The sequence below is a fragment of the Amyelois transitella genome, chromosome 28, assembly GCF_032362555.1.
Source record: "Amyelois transitella isolate CPQ chromosome 28, ilAmyTran1.1, whole genome shotgun sequence".
Lineage (NCBI taxonomy): Eukaryota > Metazoa > Arthropoda > Insecta > Lepidoptera > Pyralidae > Amyelois > Amyelois transitella.
Window position 1 is genome coordinate 3,115,087 of NC_083531.1, and position 25,154 is coordinate 3,140,240.

A 25,154-nucleotide genomic window follows, 5' to 3' on the forward strand; every position below is an offset into this window, starting at 1 on the left:
AACACTAGTTAAGGGTAAGCTCTTATATTTGATTGTTATGGCTCAATTGATTCATGATATATATAAGGAATTATTATGTATACGTACTTATTTAATAAAAATAGGACCTTCTAAACGAATAGGAGAAACTATTGAAAAGAAATTAAGAGAAGCTGAACAGATAAAATTAAAATATGAGCAGGTATTAGAGGAGATAAATGAGAAGTTGAATGATTTAACAAGTGAGGATTACGAATTATTGTGTAAACATTGTACTTTATTTGAAGATTTATTTAAAGAAATAGAAAGTTTGTGTAAAATTGATAGAAAGATAGTTACAATGGAGAAATTTAACCATAAAGTTGCTTTGGGTTTATTACCTGTTATGAATGATGATGAAAATAACACAAAACACCTCATTGACACTATTGAGTATTATGCAGAAACACTAGATAGTGAATCACAGAAAAAATTAATAACTTTTGTATTGAGGAGTAGGTTGTCAGAAAGTGCAAAATTACTTTTAAATGATAAATATGACACTATTGCCGATTTAGTACTTGCGATGAGATCGTGCTTGTTAGCTAAAAAATCAGCAACAGCGATACAGAAACAATTATTATCGTTAAAACAGAATGAGATGTCGATTGTAGATTATGGAAAAGAACTTTCAGAGATGTTTGTCAATCTTACAATTTCGCAATCACAAGGAGATTCGGAAAAGTATAAAGCTTTAAAAAGTATAAACGAAAATCAAGCTATTCGACAGTTTGCTGAAGGATTGCGAAATCGTAGGATTTCCACTATTATTTTAGCACAGAAATTTACATCCTTAAAGGATGCAGTTCAAGCAGCGGTAGAGGAGGATGTCGCATCACCATCGACTTCCAACAATATTATGACAATGAGGAATTATCGTAATAATGGTAATCGTAATTTTAGAGGCCGTGGTAACTACAATAGAGGTCCGAGAGTATATCGAGGTAAGTACACCCAGTATAATCATATGCAACAGGGGTCTAGCGGTCAACGAGGAGGAAACCAAGGTGCGAGAGTGTGGCGCAATAGAGGTGGTCGTGATAATAGTTATAGAGGTTCGACTCCTCGCCGAAATTTTGGACGAAACTATCGAGGTAGGACAAACAACTATAATCATCAAGTTCATATGATTTCACGTGATGACGTAGAAGGAAAGGTTGATACGAATTCTAATATTCAGTTTTTTCGTGACTAAACATCAAATATTGGCTAGTAACAATACTTGTCATGTAACATTACATTTGTCTAACAACTGCGCATATTCTTGGTTAGTCGACACCGGCGCTTCTATATCGGCTATAAAGTATAAACATGTCAGAGAGCAAAATATTCCACTCCAAAAAGAGCACATAGAGATAGACGGCATAGGTGGTAGAGTTAGAGCAATTGGATACGTTTGTTTACAGTTATTCATACCATCTATGAAGAACAGTGTTACTCAGAAATTTTATGTATTCGATTCTTTACCTTGTAGGGCGAATGGAATAATTGGACAAGACTTTTTGAATAAATATAGAGCGACACTGGATTTTAAAAATAAATCGCTACAATTATATTCAAACGAAAATAAACAGATAGTCATGCCCTTAACAACTAATCAGTGTTCGTTTAATATTCCTTCCAGATGTGAGACTATACATTATATTGATACAGAGTTGACGGAAGAAAGTGTTGTATGTTCTTCTGAAATTTGTGATGGCATTTATATAGCTAGTGCATTAGTAAAACCTGAGAACGGTAAAATCCCTATACAAATTTTAAATACCACAGAAAAGAACTTGACATTAAGTGAAATAAAACCTATAGTTCACAAAGCTAGTGATTATCAAAGTTGTGCTTTTGGAAAATGTAATAAAAATGCTGATCGGGCCCGAAGGTTATTAATGGAATTAAAGTTGGATTATCTTAATATGGAAGAGCAAAAGTCTATTGAAAATATATGTGTGAAATATGCAGACATATTTTATTTACCTTCTGATAAATTATCAACAACTAATATTTATGAACATAGCATACACCTTAAACAAAATACTGAACCGATTTTCGTGAAACCGTACAGATTACCACATTCACAAAAAGATGAAATTAAAAAACAAATAGATAAAATGCTTAGTGAAGGTATTATAGAACCCTGTCAAAGTGAGTGGTCTAGTCCAATATTATTGGTTCCTAAAAAATTAGATTCCACAGGTGAGAAAAAGTGGAGGTTGGTAGTAGATTATAGGAAAATTAATAATGTTATTAAGGAAGATAAGTTTCCCCTTCCAAATATTCATGAAATATTAGATTCGTTATCGGGTTGTGTATATTATACACATTTAGATCTTCACCAAGGATATTACAATGTAAGCTTAGAAAAAAGTAGCCGAAAATATACTGCGTTCTGTTCAGGTCAGTTTCAAATGACTAGGATGCCTATGGGTCTAAAAACTAGTCCTAGCTCATTTTCCAGGATGATGAATATAGCTATGGCAGGTCTTACGTATGAAAAATGTATGGTGTATCAAGATGATTTAATATGTATGGGACGAGATTTAGAAAGTCACAATAAAAACTTACAGGACATTTTTCAGCGACTCCGAGAAGTGAACCTTAAATTGAATCCAAATAAATGTGAATTTTTGAAAAAAGATATTTTATATTTAGGTCATGTAGTTTCGGCAGCTGGTGTTTTACCAGACCCAGAAAAAATTAAAATAGTTCAAAATTATCATGTTCCAAAAACAACAGATGAGGCAAAAAGATTTGTAGCATTTGTTAACTATTATCGGCGATTTGTTCCAAATTTTGCTGAAAAGGCTCATCCATTAAATCAATTATGCAGGAAAAATGTAACATTTGTGTGGGATGATGCTTGTCAAAAATCATTTGAAACTCTTAAAAATGCAATAATTTCTCACCCTGTATTACAATATCCCAATTTATCTCAGGAAAATACATTTATAATTCAGACAGACGCATCGGGATATGCTATAGGTGCAGTTTTAAATAACAACGATGGCAGGCCAGTAGCCTATGCAAGTAGGAGTCTTAACAAAGCGGAAAAGAACTATCCAACTATTGAAAAAGAGTTATTAGCAATAGTTTGGGCCGTAAAACATTTTCGCCCATACTTATACGGTCGGAAATTTATTATACAAACAGATCATAAACCGCTTGTCTATCTGTTTAATATGAAGGATCCGTCTAGTAGATTGATGAAGTTCAGAATGGCTTTGGAAGAGTATGATTTTGTGATAGAGTATATAAGAGGAGCTGATAATGCAGCTGCAGATGCATTGTCTCGCTTATGTATATCATCGGATGAATTGAAGGAGATGAATGAACAAATGGTGAATGTTATGACACGGGCACAGAAAAGACGTGAGAATGAGAAAAATAAAGATACTGGGAATAATATGATACCTACTGACGATTGGACTGATCACCCGAGAGTCATAGAAACACATATTAAACCCAAGAGATCTATAGAGTTAAGATTTGCGAGTGTTACAGACATGCAATTTTTAAGAAGAATGAGATATAAGAGTAGTAAAACGAACACATTATTATATGTTGAAGAGAAAAAATGTATTTTTATTAATCCAGATTCTCAATCACAAATTTCGTCAGGCGAATTTGCGAGAGAACTGTGTGTTTTATGTAAAAGTAATGACATAAGTGAAGTATGTTTTATTAAGAAGAAGAATTATTGTTTATTTATTGAGAAATTAGTAAGCGCTATAAAAGACATAAAGAATTGGTCCGGACCACGTTTGTGTGTTTTAAATGATATAAAAAGGATAGAAGATAAAGATGAAAAACGAATTATTTTAAATGATTTCCACCTTTTGCCTACAAGTGGCCATGCAGGCGTTAGAAGGATGTTCACAAATATTAAAAAATATTACTATTGGCCAGGGCTTGAAAATGACGTAAAGGAATTCGTAAAACGTTGTGATAAGTGTCAGAGAATGAAGCATTCTTCACATTATATAAAAGAGCCCATGGTAGTGACGACAACTGCTAATTCAGCGTTCGAAAAAATTTTCCTTGATACTGTAGGACCTATAGATAGGGATGAAAACAATTATTCATATATAATCACGATTCAGTGTGAATTAACAAAATATGTTGAAGCGTATCCTATGGTAACAAAAAGTAGTGTTGAAATAGCTCAAAAGTTCGTAAATAATTTTATATTGAGGTATGGCATTCCCAAGGTGATAGCCACAGATAGAGGAACAGAGTTTTTATCATCAATATTCAAAGAGGTTTGTAAACTTATGAATATAGACCAGTTGCAGTCAACAGCCTATCATCATCAGACACTGGGTAGCTTGGAAAACACTCACAAGGGTTTAGGTAATTATCTACGTATCCAATGTGAAAAACATCCTGAGATTTGGAGTACATGGTTACCATTTTGGTGTTTTTCACACAACACTTCCGTTCACAGTGAGACTAAGTTTACACCGTTTGAGCTCGTATTCGGTAAGAGATGTGTTTTACCGTCAAACCTCACAAAGGATTACGTAGACCCATTGTATAATGTAGATAGCTATCCCTTAGAATTAAGATACAGGATACAAACTTCTCAGAAAGAAGCGCGGGATAATTTAATATTAAGTAAAAATAGAAGGAAGGAAAAATATGATCGAAATAGCAATTCTATTATTTATAAAGAAAACGATCTTATTTTATTAAAGAACGAAACAGGTAATAAACTCCAAAGTATTTATTCTGGCCCTTATAAGGTTGTAAAGGAAATTCCTCCAAATGTTGAAATTATAAAAAATAATAAAATAGATATAGTACATAAAAATAGAACTAAACTTTATCATGAGCCTACAGAGATGAGTAACAGTCAGAATGATTCATAAAATACTTAGTGATTGCATTGTATAAAGAATGTGTCAGGTCAGCGAAAGTTATTTTTAGCCTGTACTTGTATTGTAGAGCATAGTTTGTGTATTGGGTACGTGTAGTAAGATATAACTTTAAGTAAAAATAAAAGGAAATATTACCCATTTATACTTTTATTAGTATTATAATTAAAAGAACATAAGTAACATTTTTATTTTATTTTCTTTGTTATAGAAAATCAACCATATGATTTAACAAGTACTTAGAAATATTTGCAATTGCATTGTATACTGTAATGTCGTATAAGCTTAATCTATTTTTAGCCTGCACTTGTAACATTAGTGTTGTTTTTTTTAAAAAAAAAAAAAAAAAAAAAAAAAAAAAAAAAAAAAAAAAAAAAAAAGAGTTCCATTAATAAAATAAATAAGTAACTATAACAAAATATTATGTAAAAAAAAAAAAAAAAAAAAAAAAAAAAAATATGTAGTAGTTTTAATACAGTGGATTGTAAACTTCTATTAATTCATATTTCGATAAAATTAAAATAAAACTGTATTTTATTTTAATTTCTCCTGCGAGGGAGATGTAGAGGTAAGACAATGTAACCCTATTTATAAGTGATTTGTATGAAATATAATTCAGTATTAACTCATCATTCGGTCTATCAATTAGTCTCCTAACACACCACCTTTACAGGAGCAAGCCAACCTAATGGATCATAGAGACGTGATATATCTGAGATCACTTTCCGTTTCGTGATTGGCTCTTCAATTGTCGGCAACTGCACTAAATATTTAAATGTATCGTTACATTTGTCCCACGTAAGACCCAATATTTTAGTAATCGAATCAGATTTATCAACAAACTTTGGTGTCTCTGTCTTAGACTCTTCCTCTGCAATTTTATTATCATTGTCTTCACTGTTTCTATTATCTTTTATTTGCTCTTTCATACTTTTATCTCCAAGTTTTTCTTCGTTTTCTATCCACTTCATTAGATTTTTATCATTGCTTGTCCACTTTTGTAATTCAAACCCTCCTTTTCTAAGCAATTGTTTCATTTCAGTATATAGCTGTTGACCTTCTATAAAATTTTCACATCCTGACATCAAATCATCAACATAAAAGTCTGACAACACTTTTTTTGCAGCTATTGGGAAATGAACACCCTCGTCATAAGCTACTTGACGTAATGAGCGAATTGCTAAATATGGAGCTGACGATGTACCAAATGTAACTGTCAAAAGTCGATAATGTTGTACCTCAGAAGCAGAATTTTCACGCCAAAGAATACGCTGAAAATCAACATCTTCTGAAGATACACGAACTTGACGATACATCTTCACAATATCAGAAGAAATACATACAGGATGTGCCCGCCATCTCATTAAAATATGTCTCAAGTCATCCTGTAATGTGGGACCAACCAATAAGTCTTGATTTAAAGAAACACCGTTGGATCCTGGGCACGATGCGTCAAAGACAATACGTACTTTTGTTGTACTTCTATCGTTGCGCACCACAGCAAAATGTGGTAAATAAAAACCTTTGGAGCTTTTATGTTTTTCAGGTGGAATAATCTCCATATGATTTAGACTGAGATATTCAGCAAATACCTAAACATCACACCTCCAAACAAGTCCCAAGACAGTAAGCGGGACAACTCCCACCCTTGCAAATCGACACCCAAAAAACCAATCATGAGGAAGTCCAGGGCGACTGCTAGCCTCGAAAAAATCAGACTAGGAGTAGAACAGAGCAAGACAGAACTTACAAGAGAATACTCTGCTGAGGACCCCCTTATGGTTATAATGGATGGAATAAATTTCGTAGACATAATTTTGAAGGACCAAGAAGCAGTTAAACACTTCAACAAGTGCAAAGCTAATGTCCTAGCCGAGGCTATAAGGGGTTATATGAAAGCATATCTCGAGGAAAAGGCAAAGGAAGTCACTGAATCCAAAGATATCCACCAAAACCTATTCTCAAGTCTTCAACGAGAGAACGCAGGTGAATCTACATCCGGCTTAGTTCCCAGAGAAGTTAACTTTCATGTATCTCCAGCGGGCACTCAAGATGCCGACGTCGACATGCAACCAGACACACACTCGGCCGAAATGGATTGTCAAGGCGAATACCAGGACCCAGAAAACAGTGATGAGGACCCTATCGGCGACCCTTATCTGAGGTTCATCCAAAGTGAGGATGAGGAAACAGAATTTAATAGGAAATTTCCCAATCTTCCCAGAGTCCACTGTCCCAGGAGATTATTTGTCTGGACATTAAGGCCCCTGTATATCAATAGTCTATACGAAACCAACCCCGAAGCATTCCCTGCGAGTTGGGACTCTCTTAAAATCTCAGATCCCATACAAGCTTGGAACTCGTTTAACCAGACGTATATAAAATATGCGAACGCCCACTGGGCACAACAACATCTTAATATCCACTCGTCCGAGACGGCAGTTGACTTCTACAATGTCCAAGCTCTCAAAAGCGAAATTATCAAAACCATTAGGGAAAATTCACCAGCTCAGACCATTCCCTCAACAAGCACTCAGCCCTGCACAGAAGACCTAGCGGGGATCATCAGCAAAAGCACACAAAAAATTGAAGAGATGCATCGCTGTCTTGTATCTGAACTGACAAAAATGAAGAGGCGAGATGTTTGTCCTTTACTCCCACCCAGCACAATGCAGCCTTCTCTCTCTCTCCAGCCCGTATCAAGACCCCTGTCCCCAGTGATCAGGAGCTACAGTCCACAGAACAACCTTCATGCGGAGTGGGACCTGTGATACCGAGGACCAAACAACTCATTTATTCACCACGACTACAGTTAACATGGAAGTTAAGAAAAAAAAAAAAAAAAAAAAAAAAAAAAATCTGGTCCTTGCTTCCACAGTCTCATTTTTGAAATGTCAGACGGCATAATTCCACGCGATGCAATATCCGCAGGATTATATTTTGATTGGACATGAGACCATTGAGATCTGTCTAAACTTCCTAAAATCTCTGCTACACGGTTAGCGACGAATACTTTCCACCGGCTTGGATGGCTACTAAGCCATGCAAGTACAACTGAAGAATCACTCCACGCATGAATGTGTTGCTTTGGAATACCTAAAGTATCAGCTACCTCTATTAATAATTTAGAAAGTAGTGTTGCCCCACAAAGTTCTAATCGGGGTATTGACAGTTGTTTGATAGGAGCTACTTTTGTTTTAGAAGTAACAAGGTTTACATTAATATTACTACATTTATCAATAACACGGATATAGACAACTGCGGCATATGCTTCACTCGATGCATCGCAAAATCCATGAAGCTGAACAGAAGTATCATCCTTTCGAGTGTTCATCCATCGGGGTATCTCGAAACTTTTTATTAATAAAAGCTCGTTTCTATATGCGACCCATTCGGTTAGTAATTGAGGCGTAAGTTTTTCATCCCATTTCAAACCTGATGTCCATAGTTTTTGAATAAAAATCTTAGCTTTTATTACAATTGGAGCAAGCCAACCTAATGGATCATAGAGACGTGATATATCTGAGATCACTTTCCGTTTCGTGATTGGCTCTTCAATTGTCGGCAACTGCACTAAATATTTAAATGTATCGTTACATTTGTCCCACGTAAGACCCAATATTTTAGTAATCGAATCAGATTTATCAACAAACTTTGGTGTCTCTGTCTTAGACTCTTCCTCTGCAATTTTATTATCATTGTCTTCACTGTTTCTATTATCTTTTATTTGCTCTTTCATACTTTTATCTCCAAGTTTTTCTTCGTTTTCTATCCACTTCATTAGATTTTTATCATTGCTTGTCCACTTTTGTAATTCAAACCCTCCTTTTCTAAGCAATTGTTTCATTTCAGTATATAGCTGTTGACCTTCTATAAAATTTTCACATCCTGACATCAAATCATCAACATAAAAGTCTGACAACACTTTTTTTGCAGCTATTGGGAAATGAACACCCTCGTCATAAGCTACTTGACGTAATGAGCGAATTGCTAAATATGGAGCTGACGATGTACCAAATGTAACTGTCAAAAGTCGATAATGTTGTACCTCAGAAGCAGAATTTTCACGCCAAAGAATACGCTGAAAATCAACATCTTCTGAAGATACACGAACTTGACGATACATCTTCACAATATCAGAAGAAATACATACAGGATGTGCCCGCCATCTCATTAAAATATGTCTCAAGTCATCCTGTAATGTGGGACCAACCAATAAGTCTTGATTTAAAGAAACACCGTTGGATCCTGGGCACGATGCGTCAAAGACAATACGTACTTTTGTTGTACTTCTATCGTTGCGCACCACAGCAAAATGTGGTAAATAAAAACCTTTGGAGCTTTTATGTTTTTCAGGTGGAATAATCTCCATATGATTTAGACTGAGATATTCAGCAAATACCTAAACATCACACCTCCAAACAAGTCCCAAGACAGTAAGCGGGACAACTCCCACCCTTGCAAATCGACACCCAAAAAACCAATCATGAGGAAGTCCAGGGCGACTGCTAGCCTCGAAAAAATCAGACTAGGAGTAGAACAGAGCAAGACAGAACTTACAAGAGAATACTCTGCTGAGGACCCCCTTATGGTTATAATGGATGGAATAAATTTCGTAGACATAATTTTGAAGGACCAAGAAGCAGTTAAACACTTCAACAAGTGCAAAGCTAATGTCCTAGCCGAGGCTATAAGGGGTTATATGAAAGCATATCTCGAGGAAAAGGCAAAGGAAGTCACTGAATCCAAAGATATCCACCAAAACCTATTCTCAAGTCTTCAACGAGAGAACGCAGGTGAATCTACATCCGGCTTAGTTCCCAGAGAAGTTAACTTTCATGTATCTCCAGCGGGCACTCAAGATGCCGACGTCGACATGCAACCAGACACACACTCGGCCGAAATGGATTGTCAAGGCGAATACCAGGACCCAGAAAACAGTGATGAGGACCCTATCGGCGACCCTTATCTGAGGTTCATCCAAAGTGAGGATGAGGAAACAGAATTTAATAGGAAATTTCCCAATCTTCCCAGAGTCCACTGTCCCAGGAGATTATTTGTCTGGACATTAAGGCCCCTGTATATCAATAGTCTATACGAAACCAACCCCGAAGCATTCCCTGCGAGTTGGGACTCTCTTAAAATCTCAGATCCCATACAAGCTTGGAACTCGTTTAACCAGACGTATATAAAATATGCGAACGCCCACTGGGCACAACAACATCTTAATATCCACTCGTCCGAGACGGCAGTTGACTTCTACAATGTCCAAGCTCTCAAAAGCGAAATTATCAAAACCATTAGGGAAAATTCACCAGCTCAGACCATTCCCTCAACAAGCACTCAGCCCTGCACAGAAGACCTAGCGGGGATCATCAGCAAAAGCACACAAAAAATTGAAGAGATGCATCGCTGTCTTGTATCTGAACTGACAAAAATGAAGAGGCGAGATGTTTGTCCTTTACTCCCACCCAGCACAATGCAGCCTTCTCTCTCTCTCCAGCCCGTATCAAGACCCCTGTCCCCAGTGATCAGGAGCTACAGTCCACAGAACAACCTTCATGCGGAGTGGGACCTGTGATACCGAGGACCAAACAACTCATTTATTCACCACGACTACAGTTAACATGGAAGTTAAGAAAAAAAAAAAAAAAAAAAAAAAAAAAAATCTGGTCCTTGCTTCCACAGTCTCATTTTTGAAATGTCAGACGGCATAATTCCACGCGATGCAATATCCGCAGGATTATATTTTGATTGGACATGAGACCATTGAGATCTGTCTAAACTTCCTAAAATCTCTGCTACACGGTTAGCGACGAATACTTTCCACCGGCTTGGATGGCTACTAAGCCATGCAAGTACAACTGAAGAATCACTCCACGCATGAATGTGTTGCTTTGGAATACCTAAAGTATCAGCTACCTCTATTAATAATTTAGAAAGTAGTGTTGCCCCACAAAGTTCTAATCGGGGTATTGACAGTTGTTTGATAGGAGCTACTTTTGTTTTAGAAGTAACAAGGTTTACATTAATATTACTACATTTATCAATAACACGGATATAGACAACTGCGGCATATGCTTCACTCGATGCATCGCAAAATCCATGAAGCTGAACAGAAGTATCATCCTTTCGAGTGTTCATCCATCGGGGTATCTCGAAACTTTTTATTAATAAAAGCTCGTTTCTATATGCGACCCATTCGGTTAGTAATTGAGGCGTAAGTTTTTCATCCCATTTCAAACCTGATGTCCATAGTTTTTGAATAAAAATCTTAGCTTTTATTACAATTGGAGCAAGCCAACCTAATGGATCATAGAGACGTGATATATCTGAGATCACTTTCCGTTTCGTGATTGGCTCTTCAATTGTCGGCAACTGCACTAAATATTTAAATGTATCGTTACATTTGTCCCACGTAAGACCCAATATTTTAGTAATCGAATCAGATTTATCAACAAACTTTGGTGTCTCTGTCTTAGACTCTTCCTCTGCAATTTTATTATCATTGTCTTCACTGTTTCTATTATCTTTTATTTGCTCTTTCATACTTTTATCTCCAAGTTTTTCTTCGTTTTCTATCCACTTCATTAGATTTTTATCATTGCTTGTCCACTTTTGTAATTCAAACCCTCCTTTTCTAAGCAATTGTTTCATTTCAGTATATAGCTGTTGACCTTCTATAAAATTTTCACATCCTGACATCAAATCATCAACATAAAAGTCTGACAACACTTTTTTTGCAGCTATTGGGAAATGAACACCCTCGTCATAAGCTACTTGACGTAATGAGCGAATTGCTAAATATGGAGCTGACGATGTACCAAATGTAACTGTCAAAAGTCGATAATGTTGTACCTCAGAAGCAGAATTTTCACGCCAAAGAATACGCTGAAAATCAACATCTTCTGAAGATACACGAACTTGACGATACATCTTCACAATATCAGAAGAAATACATACAGGATGTGCCCGCCATCTCATTAAAATATGTCTCAAGTCATCCTGTAATGTGGGACCAACCAATAAGTCTTGATTTAAAGAAACACCGTTGGATCCTGGGCACGATGCGTCAAAGACAATACGTACTTTTGTTGTACTTCTATCGTTGCGCACCACAGCAAAATGTGGTAAATAAAAACCTTTGGAGCTTTTATGTTTTTCAGGTGGAATAATCTCCATATGATTTAGACTGAGATATTCAGCAAATACCTAAACATCACACCTCCAAACAAGTCCCAAGACAGTAAGCGGGACAACTCCCACCCTTGCAAATCGACACCCAAAAAACCAATCATGAGGAAGTCCAGGGCGACTGCTAGCCTCGAAAAAATCAGACTAGGAGTAGAACAGAGCAAGACAGAACTTACAAGAGAATACTCTGCTGAGGACCCCCTTATGGTTATAATGGATGGAATAAATTTCGTAGACATAATTTTGAAGGACCAAGAAGCAGTTAAACACTTCAACAAGTGCAAAGCTAATGTCCTAGCCGAGGCTATAAGGGGTTATATGAAAGCATATCTCGAGGAAAAGGCAAAGGAAGTCACTGAATCCAAAGATATCCACCAAAACCTATTCTCAAGTCTTCAACGAGAGAACGCAGGTGAATCTACATCCGGCTTAGTTCCCAGAGAAGTTAACTTTCATGTATCTCCAGCGGGCACTCAAGATGCCGACGTCGACATGCAACCAGACACACACTCGGCCGAAATGGATTGTCAAGGCGAATACCAGGACCCAGAAAACAGTGATGAGGACCCTATCGGCGACCCTTATCTGAGGTTCATCCAAAGTGAGGATGAGGAAACAGAATTTAATAGGAAATTTCCCAATCTTCCCAGAGTCCACTGTCCCAGGAGATTATTTGTCTGGACATTAAGGCCCCTGTATATCAATAGTCTATACGAAACCAACCCCGAAGCATTCCCTGCGAGTTGGGACTCTCTTAAAATCTCAGATCCCATACAAGCTTGGAACTCGTTTAACCAGACGTATATAAAATATGCGAACGCCCACTGGGCACAACAACATCTTAATATCCACTCGTCCGAGACGGCAGTTGACTTCTACAATGTCCAAGCTCTCAAAAGCGAAATTATCAAAACCATTAGGGAAAATTCACCAGCTCAGACCATTCCCTCAACAAGCACTCAGCCCTGCACAGAAGACCTAGCGGGGATCATCAGCAAAAGCACACAAAAAATTGAAGAGATGCATCGCTGTCTTGTATCTGAACTGACAAAAATGAAGAGGCGAGATGTTTGTCCTTTACTCCCACCCAGCACAATGCAGCCTTCTCTCTCTCTCCAGCCCGTATCAAGACCCCTGTCCCCAGTGATCAGGAGCTACAGTCCACAGAACAACCTTCATGCGGAGTGGGACCTGTGATACCGAGGACCAAACAACTCATTTATTCACCACGACTACAGTTAACATGGAAGTTAAGAAAAAAAAAAAAAAAAAAAAATCTGGTCCTTGCTTCCACAGTCTCATTTTTGAAATGTCAGACGGCATAATTCCACGCGATGCAATATCCGCAGGATTATATTTTGATTGGACATGAGACCATTGAGATCTGTCTAAACTTCCTAAAATCTCTGCTACACGGTTAGCGACGAATACTTTCCACCGGCTTGGATGGCTACTAAGCCATGCAAGTACAACTGAAGAATCACTCCACGCATGAATGTGTTGCTTTGGAATACCTAAAGTATCAGCTACCTCTATTAATAATTTAGAAAGTAGTGTTGCCCCACAAAGTTCTAATCGGGGTATTGACAGTTGTTTGATAGGAGCTACTTTTGTTTTAGAAGTAACAAGGTTTACATTAATATTACTACATTTATCAATAACACGGATATAGACAACTGCGGCATATGCTTCACTCGATGCATCGCAAAATCCATGAAGCTGAACAGAAGTATCATCCTTTCGAGTGTTCATCCATCGGGGTATCTCGAAACTTTTTATTAATAAAAGCTCGTTTCTATATGCGACCCATTCGGTTAGTAATTGAGGCGTAAGTTTTTCATCCCATTTCAAACCTGATGTCCATAGTTTTTGAATAAAAATCTTAGCTTTTATTACAATTGGAGCAAGCCAACCTAATGGATCATAGAGACGTGATATATCTGAGATCACTTTCCGTTTCGTGATTGGCTCTTCAATTGTCGGCAACTGCACTAAATATTTAAATGTATCGTTACATTTGTCCCACGTAAGACCCAATATTTTAGTAATCGAATCAGATTTATCAACAAACTTTGGTGTCTCTGTCTTAGACTCTTCCTCTGCAATTTTATGTTTTTCAGGTGGAATAATCTCCATATGATTTAGACTGAGATATTCAGCAAATACCTAAACATCACACCTCCAAACAAGTCCCAAGACAGTAAGCGGGACAACTCCCACCCAAGTTGGCTGGAGTCGGATGTACCCCCCACCTGCTCAGGTTCTTGGCTGATTATATGCGAAATAGGCAGCAGTATGTGGAGTACGCTGGATGTCAGTCTAAGCCGTATGTAGTTAGATCAGGAGTGAGTCAAGGAAGTAATCTCGGTCCCCTTCAGTTTCTCATATTGATCAATGACTTGCCCTCTGTTATCCAGCACTCCGACTGTTTATTGTTTGCCGATGACCTAAAGCTGTCCCTTAGAGTCAATGAGGTAAGAGACTGTGAGCGCTTGCAGGAAGACATTGACAGGATTGTGTTATGGGCTTACGAAAACAGACTTGAATTCAATAAATCGAAATGTGTTACAGTCAGTTTTACCAAAAAACGTAAACCCATTGAGTACGAGTACAAGGTAGAAAATGTGACTATGAAAAGAGTATCAGAGGTAAAAGATCTAGGAGTTACTTTTGCAACTGACTTATCGTTCAAAACACATATTCAAAATTTGATAAAAAAAGCATTTAGAAATTTAGGATTCATATTACGTAGAGTACATGGGTTCACTAACACAAAAGCCATTGAGTCCTTATACAATGCTTTAGTCAGAAGCCATCTAGAGAGTAACGCAGTGATTTGGGCTCCACATGAAGCTAAATATAGTCTCATGCTGGAGCGCATACAGAATAAATTCATAAGGTATTTATATATGAGGTTGTATGGTGTCTATCCATACTATCCTTTAATGTAACCCACCTTATTTGTTCTTGGTATGGTGGGATATACTGAACTGCGTGCGCGGAGAGACGTTTCGCTTGCCTCATATATATTTAAGCTACTTCGTGGCAGATCTCACAACCCCGAATTACTATCTCTGCTGAGGCTGTGTGTTCCCGAAGGGTACGTAGGGCGCCGCCGCCGGCCGCCGCTGCTGGAGGTGCCCCGGGCTCGCACCGGGTTGCTGCGCGGGGCCCCGCTCGCGCGCGCGATTCGTAATGTCAATCGGATTTCCGAAAATATTGACCTGTTTGTATGTTCTCTGAGCGAATTCATAGCAACAGCGTTATATATTGTATGCTACAATAATAATAATAATTAAAATGTATTGCTTCTCTATCGCATTGGTGCAAACTGTAAAGATAGATTTAAGCTTCTGAAATAAATAAATAAATAAATAAATAAATCACTTGGTACAGACACCCACACATTTCTATTATTACCTCTTCTCTGTAATGTTTTTTTTTATTTTAATAAATTCTGGTAGCTTTGTTAATTGAAGGTGGTGTTTTGCTGCTTGGTAACATGGCGGTATGAGATATTTTTTCCCATCCTCTTTTGTTATCGATTTTATTATAATAATGTTGTTCTTTGGATCTTCATCCGCTGCCAACTCAACTTCAAATTGCAATCTCGCCATGGTCTACAAATTGGTCGTAATTGTCCAATCAAACTCTGACAATTGTCGATTTATAATATGTTATATGGTATTGGAGTAATAATACGCACAATTTTGATTTATCTAAAATAGAAATGTTTAATATTATTATAAAATTAGGTTACATAGGTGGGTATGAACTTACTCATATTACAATATCAAATTATGATCTACTGACCTAAAATAGAAAAATCGACAATTAAAGGTTTTTTACTTCCAATCCTTAGTAGATCGACACTGTATCACTTCAATTCAACGTTATTTATACACCATTTATTTCTTACAATTATAAAATGCTAAATCATCAACAATCGACATTCCGGCTGTCATTTCACTGTCTCTTCTATTTTAACGTCACGATTGCAGCGCCACCCTAAGCGGCTAAATAAACAAACAAAGCTTACACACATAATGAATGTTAAGTTTAATTATTATGAAATTATTAAAATAAATTTTAATTGAAATGAATTATTTCAAATCAGTTTTGGATTTCTATATTTTATACACTATTTTTTAATTTAGTTTAAATAAACACATGTTAAAACGCTTTGTTTTTTTTTAGATATTCGCCAATAGGCATGCCAACTCGAGTATGCGAACATAATACGAGAGCATTGAAATGTGCAACATTGACAATGAATGATCTATCAAAAATACATCGGGATTTTTATAAGAACTCGACAAAGCATGACCAAAATATAATTCTTTCCAAACTGTGTTCACTAAAAGAAACCCAAAAAAGACCTAACTTTAAAGGCAAAAAGAAATTTAAAACTAACTATTCCGTATTCATTAACAAGAAGAGAGTGCCAATCTGCCAAAAATTTTTTTTTGAGTATTTTTGGCATTAAAAAGTATAGAGTGGAGTACTTGATGAAAAAGTTTTATGAAACGGGAGAATTTCCTCGTGAAGCTCGTGGAGGTGATCGGAAGACTGAAAAGTATGCAGAGAAAAAAGAATCTGTTCATCGTTTTATTCAAAATCTTAAATGTATAGAGTCTCATTACTGCCGAAAAAGCAAGGAAGCTGAAAGAAAATACTTGCCATGTGAATTGAATATTAAAAAACTTTATGTAATGTATAATACTGACCAGCGTAATGCACAACTTGGGGTAAAATTATCATACTTTCGGCATATTTTCAACACTGAATATAATTTAGGCTTCGGCACACCACAAACGGATGTTTGTTCAAAATGTCTAGAACTAAAAGAAAAGATCAAAATGGAAAAAGACGAAAATAAAAAAATATATTTTATGACAGAGAAGAGGGTTCATTCTTTGAGAGCGAAATCATTTTTTGAAAACTTGAGAGACACTACACCTGGCTTGAAAATAATATCTTTTGATTTCCAAAAAAATTTACCGTTACCAAAGGTGCCTGACCAATCTTGTTATTATAGCCGACAATTATATTTCTACAATTTAGCCGTAGTTGAAGGCCATTCAAATTTGCCTCTAAATAAAGAGCTAGTAAGAGATTACTATTGTACAGAAGACGAATTTAGCAAAAATGCGAATTTGGTGGCATCTGCAGTTTATGACCGGCTTTGTAAAACTGATAAAACGGGCATATCAAGAATTCGTTCGGTTGCAGACGGATGCGGCGGGCAAAACAAAAATTGTATTTTAATTAGTATGTGCTGCAAATGGCTATTACAAAATGGAAACATTAAGAGTTTAGAAGTCATTTTTCCTGTCACCGGTCATTCCTTTATGCCTGCTGATCGCTTTTTTGGAGTCATAGAAAAAAAGCTGCGTAAAATGGAGGTAGTACTTCATCCCAAAGAAATCATAGATATTGTGTCTGAAAACGCAACATTAGTAAAATTTGGTGAAGATTGCACGGTTTTTGACTGGAAGACATCTATCAAAGATATCGTAAAACCCACCACAACTTGGAATATTCAATTCAACCAGTGTAAAAGATTTATTCTGCGTCGTTCAAAAAAACCTGGTAACGTGCTTGTGAGGGGCGAAATATATTATAAAAGTGATCTAGCTACCGCTCAAAATATTTGCAGACCACGAAAACTTATAAACATGATAAATCCGATTATACTGCCCAGCTTAGTTGCTGTTAATAAAAGCAAATTAAGTGATGTGAATAAATTACTGAGCAAACATTTTGGTACTGAATGGCAAGGCTTAACTGAATTAAGTTTTTATAAAGAAATATTATTAAAACAGGAGGCCTTACAAGAAACGCCTTCTGAAGATATATATTGTGGTGAAGAAGTTCAGGAATCTGAGGAACTTAGAATTTAATTTTGTGAAAACAATAAAAATGTTTGTGAAATAAATAAAAGTTAATAATCTTTGTGAACTTTAATTTGAGTGACAACCCTAAATTACGTGTTGCGTTATTATAATCAAAGACAGCAATCTTTGACATAGCTATTAACAAAAGCAGCAATCTGGTGTTTGTTTAGAATCAAATCCAGCAATATTTAAATTTAAGTATCAAAAGCAGCAATCTGAAAAAAATATTAAAATTTTATTAATTTCTTCTAAATGCAATCTACCCAATGTAATATTTAATTAAAATGCAAACCTTTAATTTACCAAATTAAATCATAAATGATAAATTTATCAATTATATTAAAGAATGACACGTTTTTTTTTATTTACCACTAATTAGTGAAATGTCAGATTGCTGTTTTTGTTTCTATACGACTCTTTTAAGGGACAACTTTCGACGTGAATATCAAGCCCAAGAAAATGTCACATCAGGCCAAAGTGCAAAAAAAGAAAGAAATACAGATATTACGATGAATTATTATTTCTAGTTCTACACGGAGAAATCTAGAGAGACCTTTTTCAATCACTATTATATACCAATAAGTGTGAACACAGTACAGTCTCAATGACCATCTAATTATTTCGAACCGAGATAATCGTAAAATTTGCTCTTTGACTTTGGTTTAAGAATAAACTACTCAATTAATTCATTCATTAAAACCAAAGTTTTACAAATTCCAAACCAAACAACGATTTTGTGATCGGAGAAAAATATCTGTTTTTATTAGTGTCCGACCGAAGCTTCGGCTTCGGCTTCGGCTTCGGCCACCTTCGGCCAAAAAATCCACCTTCGGCGAAACATTCGGCTTCGGCCCAAAATCCGGCCGAAGCCGAAGGTTTCGCCGAAGGTCCGAGCGACCGTCGAGATTGAACGAACTGTTACGAAAGTCATGAGGCGGCGTGGAGTCACTGTCAAAATATCACATTGCTGATTGCATGCATCAAAACAAGTCCGTACGTGTATTTAAACGAGTGTTTTTTACCAGTAGGTAAATCACAAACTTTAATCTATACATATAATAAAACAGTAAAAATATTTTGTCTGTACATTTAGTATTTTCGACTGAAATGGATAGAGAATTTTTTTTTACATTTTTTGTCTGTCTGTATCTGACTGTATGATTAAAATTCAACTCGAAATTTACGCGGACGAAGTCGCGGGCAACAGCTAGTTTATCTCTAAACCAACCACCTCTTTGATATATCATCAACTTCTATATGAGACAGTCAATATATAAACCTTCAATATTGAGGTTTTGAAATGATTTTAATATTAATTGTAGCTTGTAGGCAATATTGAACAAAATTAATTACTGAGTGCTGAGAGAATATAAACCTTCGGCTTCGGCTTCGGCTTCGGCCGAAGGTTGTGGCGATAGCCGATTAATCGGCTTCGGCTTCGGCTTCGGCCAAAAATAGACCTTCGGTCGGACACTAGTTTTTATTTAAGATACAAATAATATGAATGATAAATATTATATTAGCAGTGCCTTTGTGCAACAATACATCAAAATCCAAACCGGAAAAATTGTTTGTGTAGGAATGTGAGTATTTTTATACTTCGTAATTGTTTTATGTATTTTTGAGTTTATTTTGATGCTTTGTTATCAGGTATTCATTTGAAATGTCTTACTATAGACAAATATTGAAATGGCTGGATGAAATATCCGATGAAGAGAAAGCTGGTTCGGATTCGGAAGACGAGACGGTAGACGATACCACTATTGATAGTGAGTATAGTCCGCTCATGACTCAGAAAGTGAAATTGAAGAGTCCCATGATATTCAAGACATCCCTGAACTATCGGAAGGTAACTATTTTTATTTCGAAATACATACTCAGAAAAATGGCCTGATAGTAAAATGGTCTAAAATATCACCAAACGCAGTAAGGACCCGAACACAAAATATAATTCTACATTTACCGGGAGTCAAAGAGTATGCAAGAAATGCCAAATCCCCCTTTAAATGCTTCCAATTGTTCTTTGACAGTGATGTTATTGAACTTTTGGTCACAAATACCAATTGATATACTAATGAAAAAATAAAGGAAAAGTCCAGAAGAGATCGTGATGCACTCCCTGCTGATGATACGATAATTAATGCATTTTTGGGTTAACTAATTATGGCTGGAGTTCTAAAAGGGTCGCATTTAATTTTATTGATTAATGGGCACAAGATAGATCAGGCGTAGAGATGTGAAGGCTAAAAATGTCTTGTAAACGTTTTCTATTTTTGTTGAGATGTCTGCTGTTTGATAATACGTCAGAAAGTCTAAAAATTGATAATATGGCTGCGATAAGATATTTATGTAAAATTATAGAGAATAAGTTTTTGGCTGCTTACTGCCCCGGCGAGAATGTAACTAACGATGAAAAATTGATTCGATTTTGTGGTCGGTCATTTACTATAATGACAATCTACAACACGGTCCTGTAGGTCATCCTCAACACGACCGCCTTCATAAGATAAGACCTCTGCTATTATATCTGAATAAATGTTTCATGAATGCTGCTCCATTTGAGCAAAGATTATCGTTGGATAAACAAATATGTTCTACTAAGGTAGCACATTTCATGAGACAGTATCTTCCAAACAAACCCCACAAATGGGAATTAAAATTATTCGTACACTGTTCCCTTTCAGGCTATGCCTATACATTTGAGACTTATTCTGGAAAACAAGACGATGAAAATCTTCCAGGGGAACCAGATCTTGGTGTTATAGGGAACAGTGTGATTATTTTATGTCGTTCAGTACCACGGACGTCTAGAGACAACAGCATCTCCTTCGGACTCGCGATCAACAGAGACAAAACCAAAATGATGATCGTGGACCGAGCTGAACTAAATCGACCTGATATCCCTATGATTGGCAACTGTGAGGTTGTCCAAAGCTACTTGTACCTCGGCTCGATGATCACGAACACTGGAGGGTATGAGGATGATTCGAAGGAGATGTGCTATAACAAGATCTGCTGTAGCGGCCGTTCAGCCTCCATGGACAAACGACTCTGACTTAACATTTTAGATGACTAAAACCGACTGACAGACTTATGAAAAAAAGGACAATAGACTTGGACACTAGGAGACGACCATAAGACGACGAGACGACAAGACGTATCTTGACCGCGAAAATTCTTTTTTTATTTTATTCAGATAGACAAATAGACACTCGGCCCGTTCAATCTGCCGTTGATAAGCTGAAAAGAGTCTGGTGCAACCGCAACATTAATTGGGAAACCCTGAAAGCCTTGTCTAGTCCAAATGGTCCAAAAGTGAGTGGTCTGGTTCTTTAATGTTAAGTTTGGGGTCGGGTTGAAAAAAAAATTATTCAGGCAGTGAAACTAGCATGAATAACAAGAATAGTGCTAGCACTGGCAACTTTTATTTTTGTAGAAAAAAATGACGTCAAAGTTCAAGGAGTGTGAATTGGAGATTGAAGTTTGTAAGATGAGAAAATTTATTATAGAAACTGAAATAAAATATTTGTTTTGCTAAATCTGAGTAATCCCACATATATAGAAATATTGGAAACAATTTATTGATGAAAAAAAGGCTTCATTATTTAATTGGTAAATATTTTTTCTTAATATAATATTGCCAATAACATGCTTTATACACCTAATTTTCTTCGGTATTCTGATTCGGCTTTGGTGCCGATTGAGACGGTTGCTTAGTAAAAGTTCATAAAAAATGTTGACGCGTGATTTTCTACAATCAATTAATTTTGTTGTAAAGTTTAGGTATTTACCTAAGCGTAAGCTTATATACTTAAGAATATAATTATTTTAATATTCTAAGGACAATGGCGGCGTTAAATTCACATTATGTTGATGAAACGTATCAGATGAATGTGAGTGTTTGTATTGTGCGAACTATTTAAAAGCCGGCAATGTTCACAGTAAATAAATTGTTGTCGTAGCTGAAATTTAACTACAAACATTTAAGGGACTTTTGGCCTTTAACCATGAGGGCTTTCAGTTGGAAATAAGAATCGGATCGAAGATTATGTTTCGCTGGTAAGTTTAAAATTTAATCAATAAAAATCCTATAAAACTGTGGCGACATCTCTACGCCACTCGTCACAACATCAAATCACACAACAACAGAATCATCGCGAAGAAATTGACGCACTCAGCCAATAGCAGAAAAATAAAAATTTAAAATTTACTTTTTAAATCAACTTAATCACAAAAAAATTATCAGTAAATATATATTTTAAATTTAGGGTGCTACAATTTTGTGGATGCGGTGGAGAATCGACGACTTCGGTGCAAGTCACCCCCGTGACCTCTGCTGCCCCGACGATGGTGGCCATTCATAATAATAAATACTTAATATTACTTTTTTATACCTACTAAAACATAAACTAAAATAACAAGTATTCATTTTAATTTTAATACCTAATATAAATAGAAATTTTTATTTTAAGTTTTTGTATTATGAAAAAGGTTTTAATTTATGTTAGTGTAGATTGGTTTGAGCTTACTCATACCTGATTTTCATAAATTTTAAAATACTAAAATTTCTTCTTAATAAAATGTAATAAAAGCTTTTTTTGCGACATTTTATGAGTAATAGTAAACATTTAAGGGACTTTTGACCTTTAACCATGAAGGCTTTCAGTTGGAAATAAGAATCGGATCGAAGATATTTCACTGGTAAGTTTAAAATTTAATCAATAAAAATCCTATAAAACTGTGTCGACATCTCTACGCTACTCATCACAACAAACATCAAATCACACAACTGACGCACTCAGCCAATAGCAGAAAAATAAAAATTTAAAATTTACTATAAATTTACTTTTTAAATCAACTTAATCACAAAAAAATTATAATTTTTTTGTGATTAAGTTGACAAATATCACTAAATATATATTTTGAATTTAGGGTGCTACAATTTTGTGGATGCGGTGGAGAATCGACGACTTCGGTGCAAGTCACCCCCGTGACCTCTGCTGCCCCGACGATGGTGGCCATTCATAATAATAAATACTTACTATTACTTTTTTATACCTACTAAAACATAAACTAAAATAACAAGTATTCATTTTAATTTTAATACCTAATATAAATAGAAATTTTCATTTTAAGTTTTTGTATTATAAGGTTTTAATTTATATTAGTGTAGATTGGTTTGAGCTTACTTATACCTGATTTTCATAAATTTTAAAATTACTAAAATTTATTCTTAATAAAATGTAATAAAAGCTTTTTTTGCGAAATTTTATGAGTAATAGTAAACATTTAAGGGACTTTTGGCCTTAAACCATGAGGGCTTTCAGTTGGAAATAAGAATCGGATCGAAGATGTTTCGCTGGTAAGTTTAAAATTTAATCAATAAAAATCCTATAAAACTGTGGCGACATCTCTACGCCACTCATTACAACATCAAATCACACAACTGACGCACTCAGCCAATAGCAGAAAAATAAAAATTTAAAATTTACTATTAATTTACTTTTTAAATCAACTTAATCACAAAAAAATTATCAGTGAATATATATTTTGAATTTAGGGTGCTACAATTTTGTGGATGCGGTGGAGAATCGACGACTTCGGTGCAAGTCACCCCCGTGACCTCTGCTGCCCCGACGATGGTGGCCATTCATAATAATAAATACTTACTATTACTTTTTTATACCTACTAAAACATAAACTAAAATAACAAGTATTCATTTTAATTTTAATACCTAATATAAATAGAAATTTTCATTTTAAGTTTTTGTATTATGAAAAAGGGTTTAATTTATATTAGTGTAGATTGGTTTGAGCTTACTTATACCTGATTTTCATAAATTTTAAAATTACTTAAATTTATTCTTAATAAAATGTAATAAAAGCTTTTTTTGCGAAATTTTATGAGTAATAGTAAACATTTAAGGGACTTTTGGCCTTAAACCATGAGGGCTTTCAGTTGGAAATAAGAATCGGATCGAAGATGTTTCGCTGGTAAGTTTAAAATTTAATCAATAAAAATCCTATAAAACTGTGGCGACAACTCTACGCCACTCATCACAACATCAAATCACACAACTGACACACTCAGCCAATAGCAGAAAAATAAAAATTTAAAATTTACTATAAATTTACTTTTTAAATCAACTTAATCACAAAAAAATTATAATTTTTTTGTGATTAAGTTGACAAATATCACTAAATATATATTTTGAATTTAGGGTGCTACAATTTTGTGGATGCGGTGGAGAATCGACGACTTCGGTGCAAGTCACCCCCGTGACCTCTGCTGCCCCGACGATGGTGGCCATTCATAATAATAAATACTTACTATTACTTTTTTATACCTACTAAAACATAAACTAAAATAACAAGTATTCATTTTAATTTTAATACCTAATATAAATAGAAATTTTTATTTTAAGTTTTTGTATTATGAAAAAGGTTTTAATTTATGTTACTGTAGATTGGTTTGAGCTTACTCATACCTGATTTTCATAAATTTTAAAATACAAAAATTTCTTCTTAATAAAATGTAATAAAAGCTTTTTTTGAGACATTTTATAAGTAATAGCAAAAATATAAAACTTTGTTAATTTTTTCATAATATTATTGAGTTATACTGTTATTATAATATTATAGTTCCAAATTTAAATAATATTATTCAGTTTGTAGTTAGAATAACTCAGTTAACACACACAGTCTCACATCAGTTTATAAGTTGCGTATTGTGCGTATGGTGATTATTTATGCGTAAAAATATCGACAGCTCTTGGGTTGATAAGTAGAAAAAGCGTTAGAAAATTGATATTAGTAGTAGTAACTTGCACTTCACTGGTTAATTATTACTATCCTCAGGAACTGTCTCGGCACTTTGCCATGGCAGTTTGTAAAACTTGAAATGTGTCACATTGTGTTTTCAAAGCACAGGTCGCTCAAAATGCATTTTTAAAAATTAAAAAAATGCATTTAGGGCGGTAATTTAACTCACAAACTAAAGTACGGAAATATTATTTATTACTCCAGAAGTACATAGGTTGAACATAAAATAAAAATAAGACCAGCATTCAGTTATACGTGTGACCGTGTTCAAAATGGTGTTCCTAATTGGCGTCTCTAGACAAATCAGTTTAGACGAACTTTTTAGTTTAATAACCAATGAAGCTCTGAGGCCTTG

General features: G+C 35.3%; 3 protein-coding genes across 3 annotated transcripts; all 3 read right to left on the reverse strand.

Moving 5' to 3' along the window:
• Positions 1 to 5,539: 5,539 nt before the first annotated feature.
• LOC132903560 (uncharacterized) lies at positions 5,540 to 6,668 on the reverse strand. Its single transcript, XM_060952139.1, has one exon. It carries the CDS (start codon positions 6,446 to 6,448, stop codon positions 5,540 to 5,542), a length of 909 nt encoding a protein of 302 aa, XP_060808122.1. The 5' UTR covers positions 6,449 to 6,668.
• A 1,011-nt stretch (positions 6,669 to 7,679) lies between these two features.
• On the reverse strand, positions 7,680 to 9,478 carry LOC132903561 (uncharacterized). The gene is made up of 2 exons (XM_060952140.1): positions 7,757 to 9,478; positions 7,680 to 7,692 (listed from the first exon to the last, which is right to left on the reverse strand). Exons 1-2 carry the CDS (start codon positions 9,256 to 9,258, stop codon positions 7,680 to 7,682), a joined length of 1,515 nt encoding a protein of 504 aa, XP_060808123.1. The 5' UTR covers positions 9,259 to 9,478.
• Positions 9,479 to 10,489: 1,011 nt separating this feature from the next.
• LOC132903562 (uncharacterized) lies at positions 10,490 to 12,288 on the reverse strand. Its single transcript, XM_060952141.1, has 2 exons — positions 10,567 to 12,288; positions 10,490 to 10,502 (listed from the first exon to the last, which is right to left on the reverse strand). Exons 1-2 carry the CDS (start codon positions 12,066 to 12,068, stop codon positions 10,490 to 10,492), a joined length of 1,515 nt encoding a protein of 504 aa, XP_060808124.1. The 5' UTR covers positions 12,069 to 12,288.
• Between the last annotated feature and the right edge of the window lie 12,866 nt (positions 12,289 to 25,154).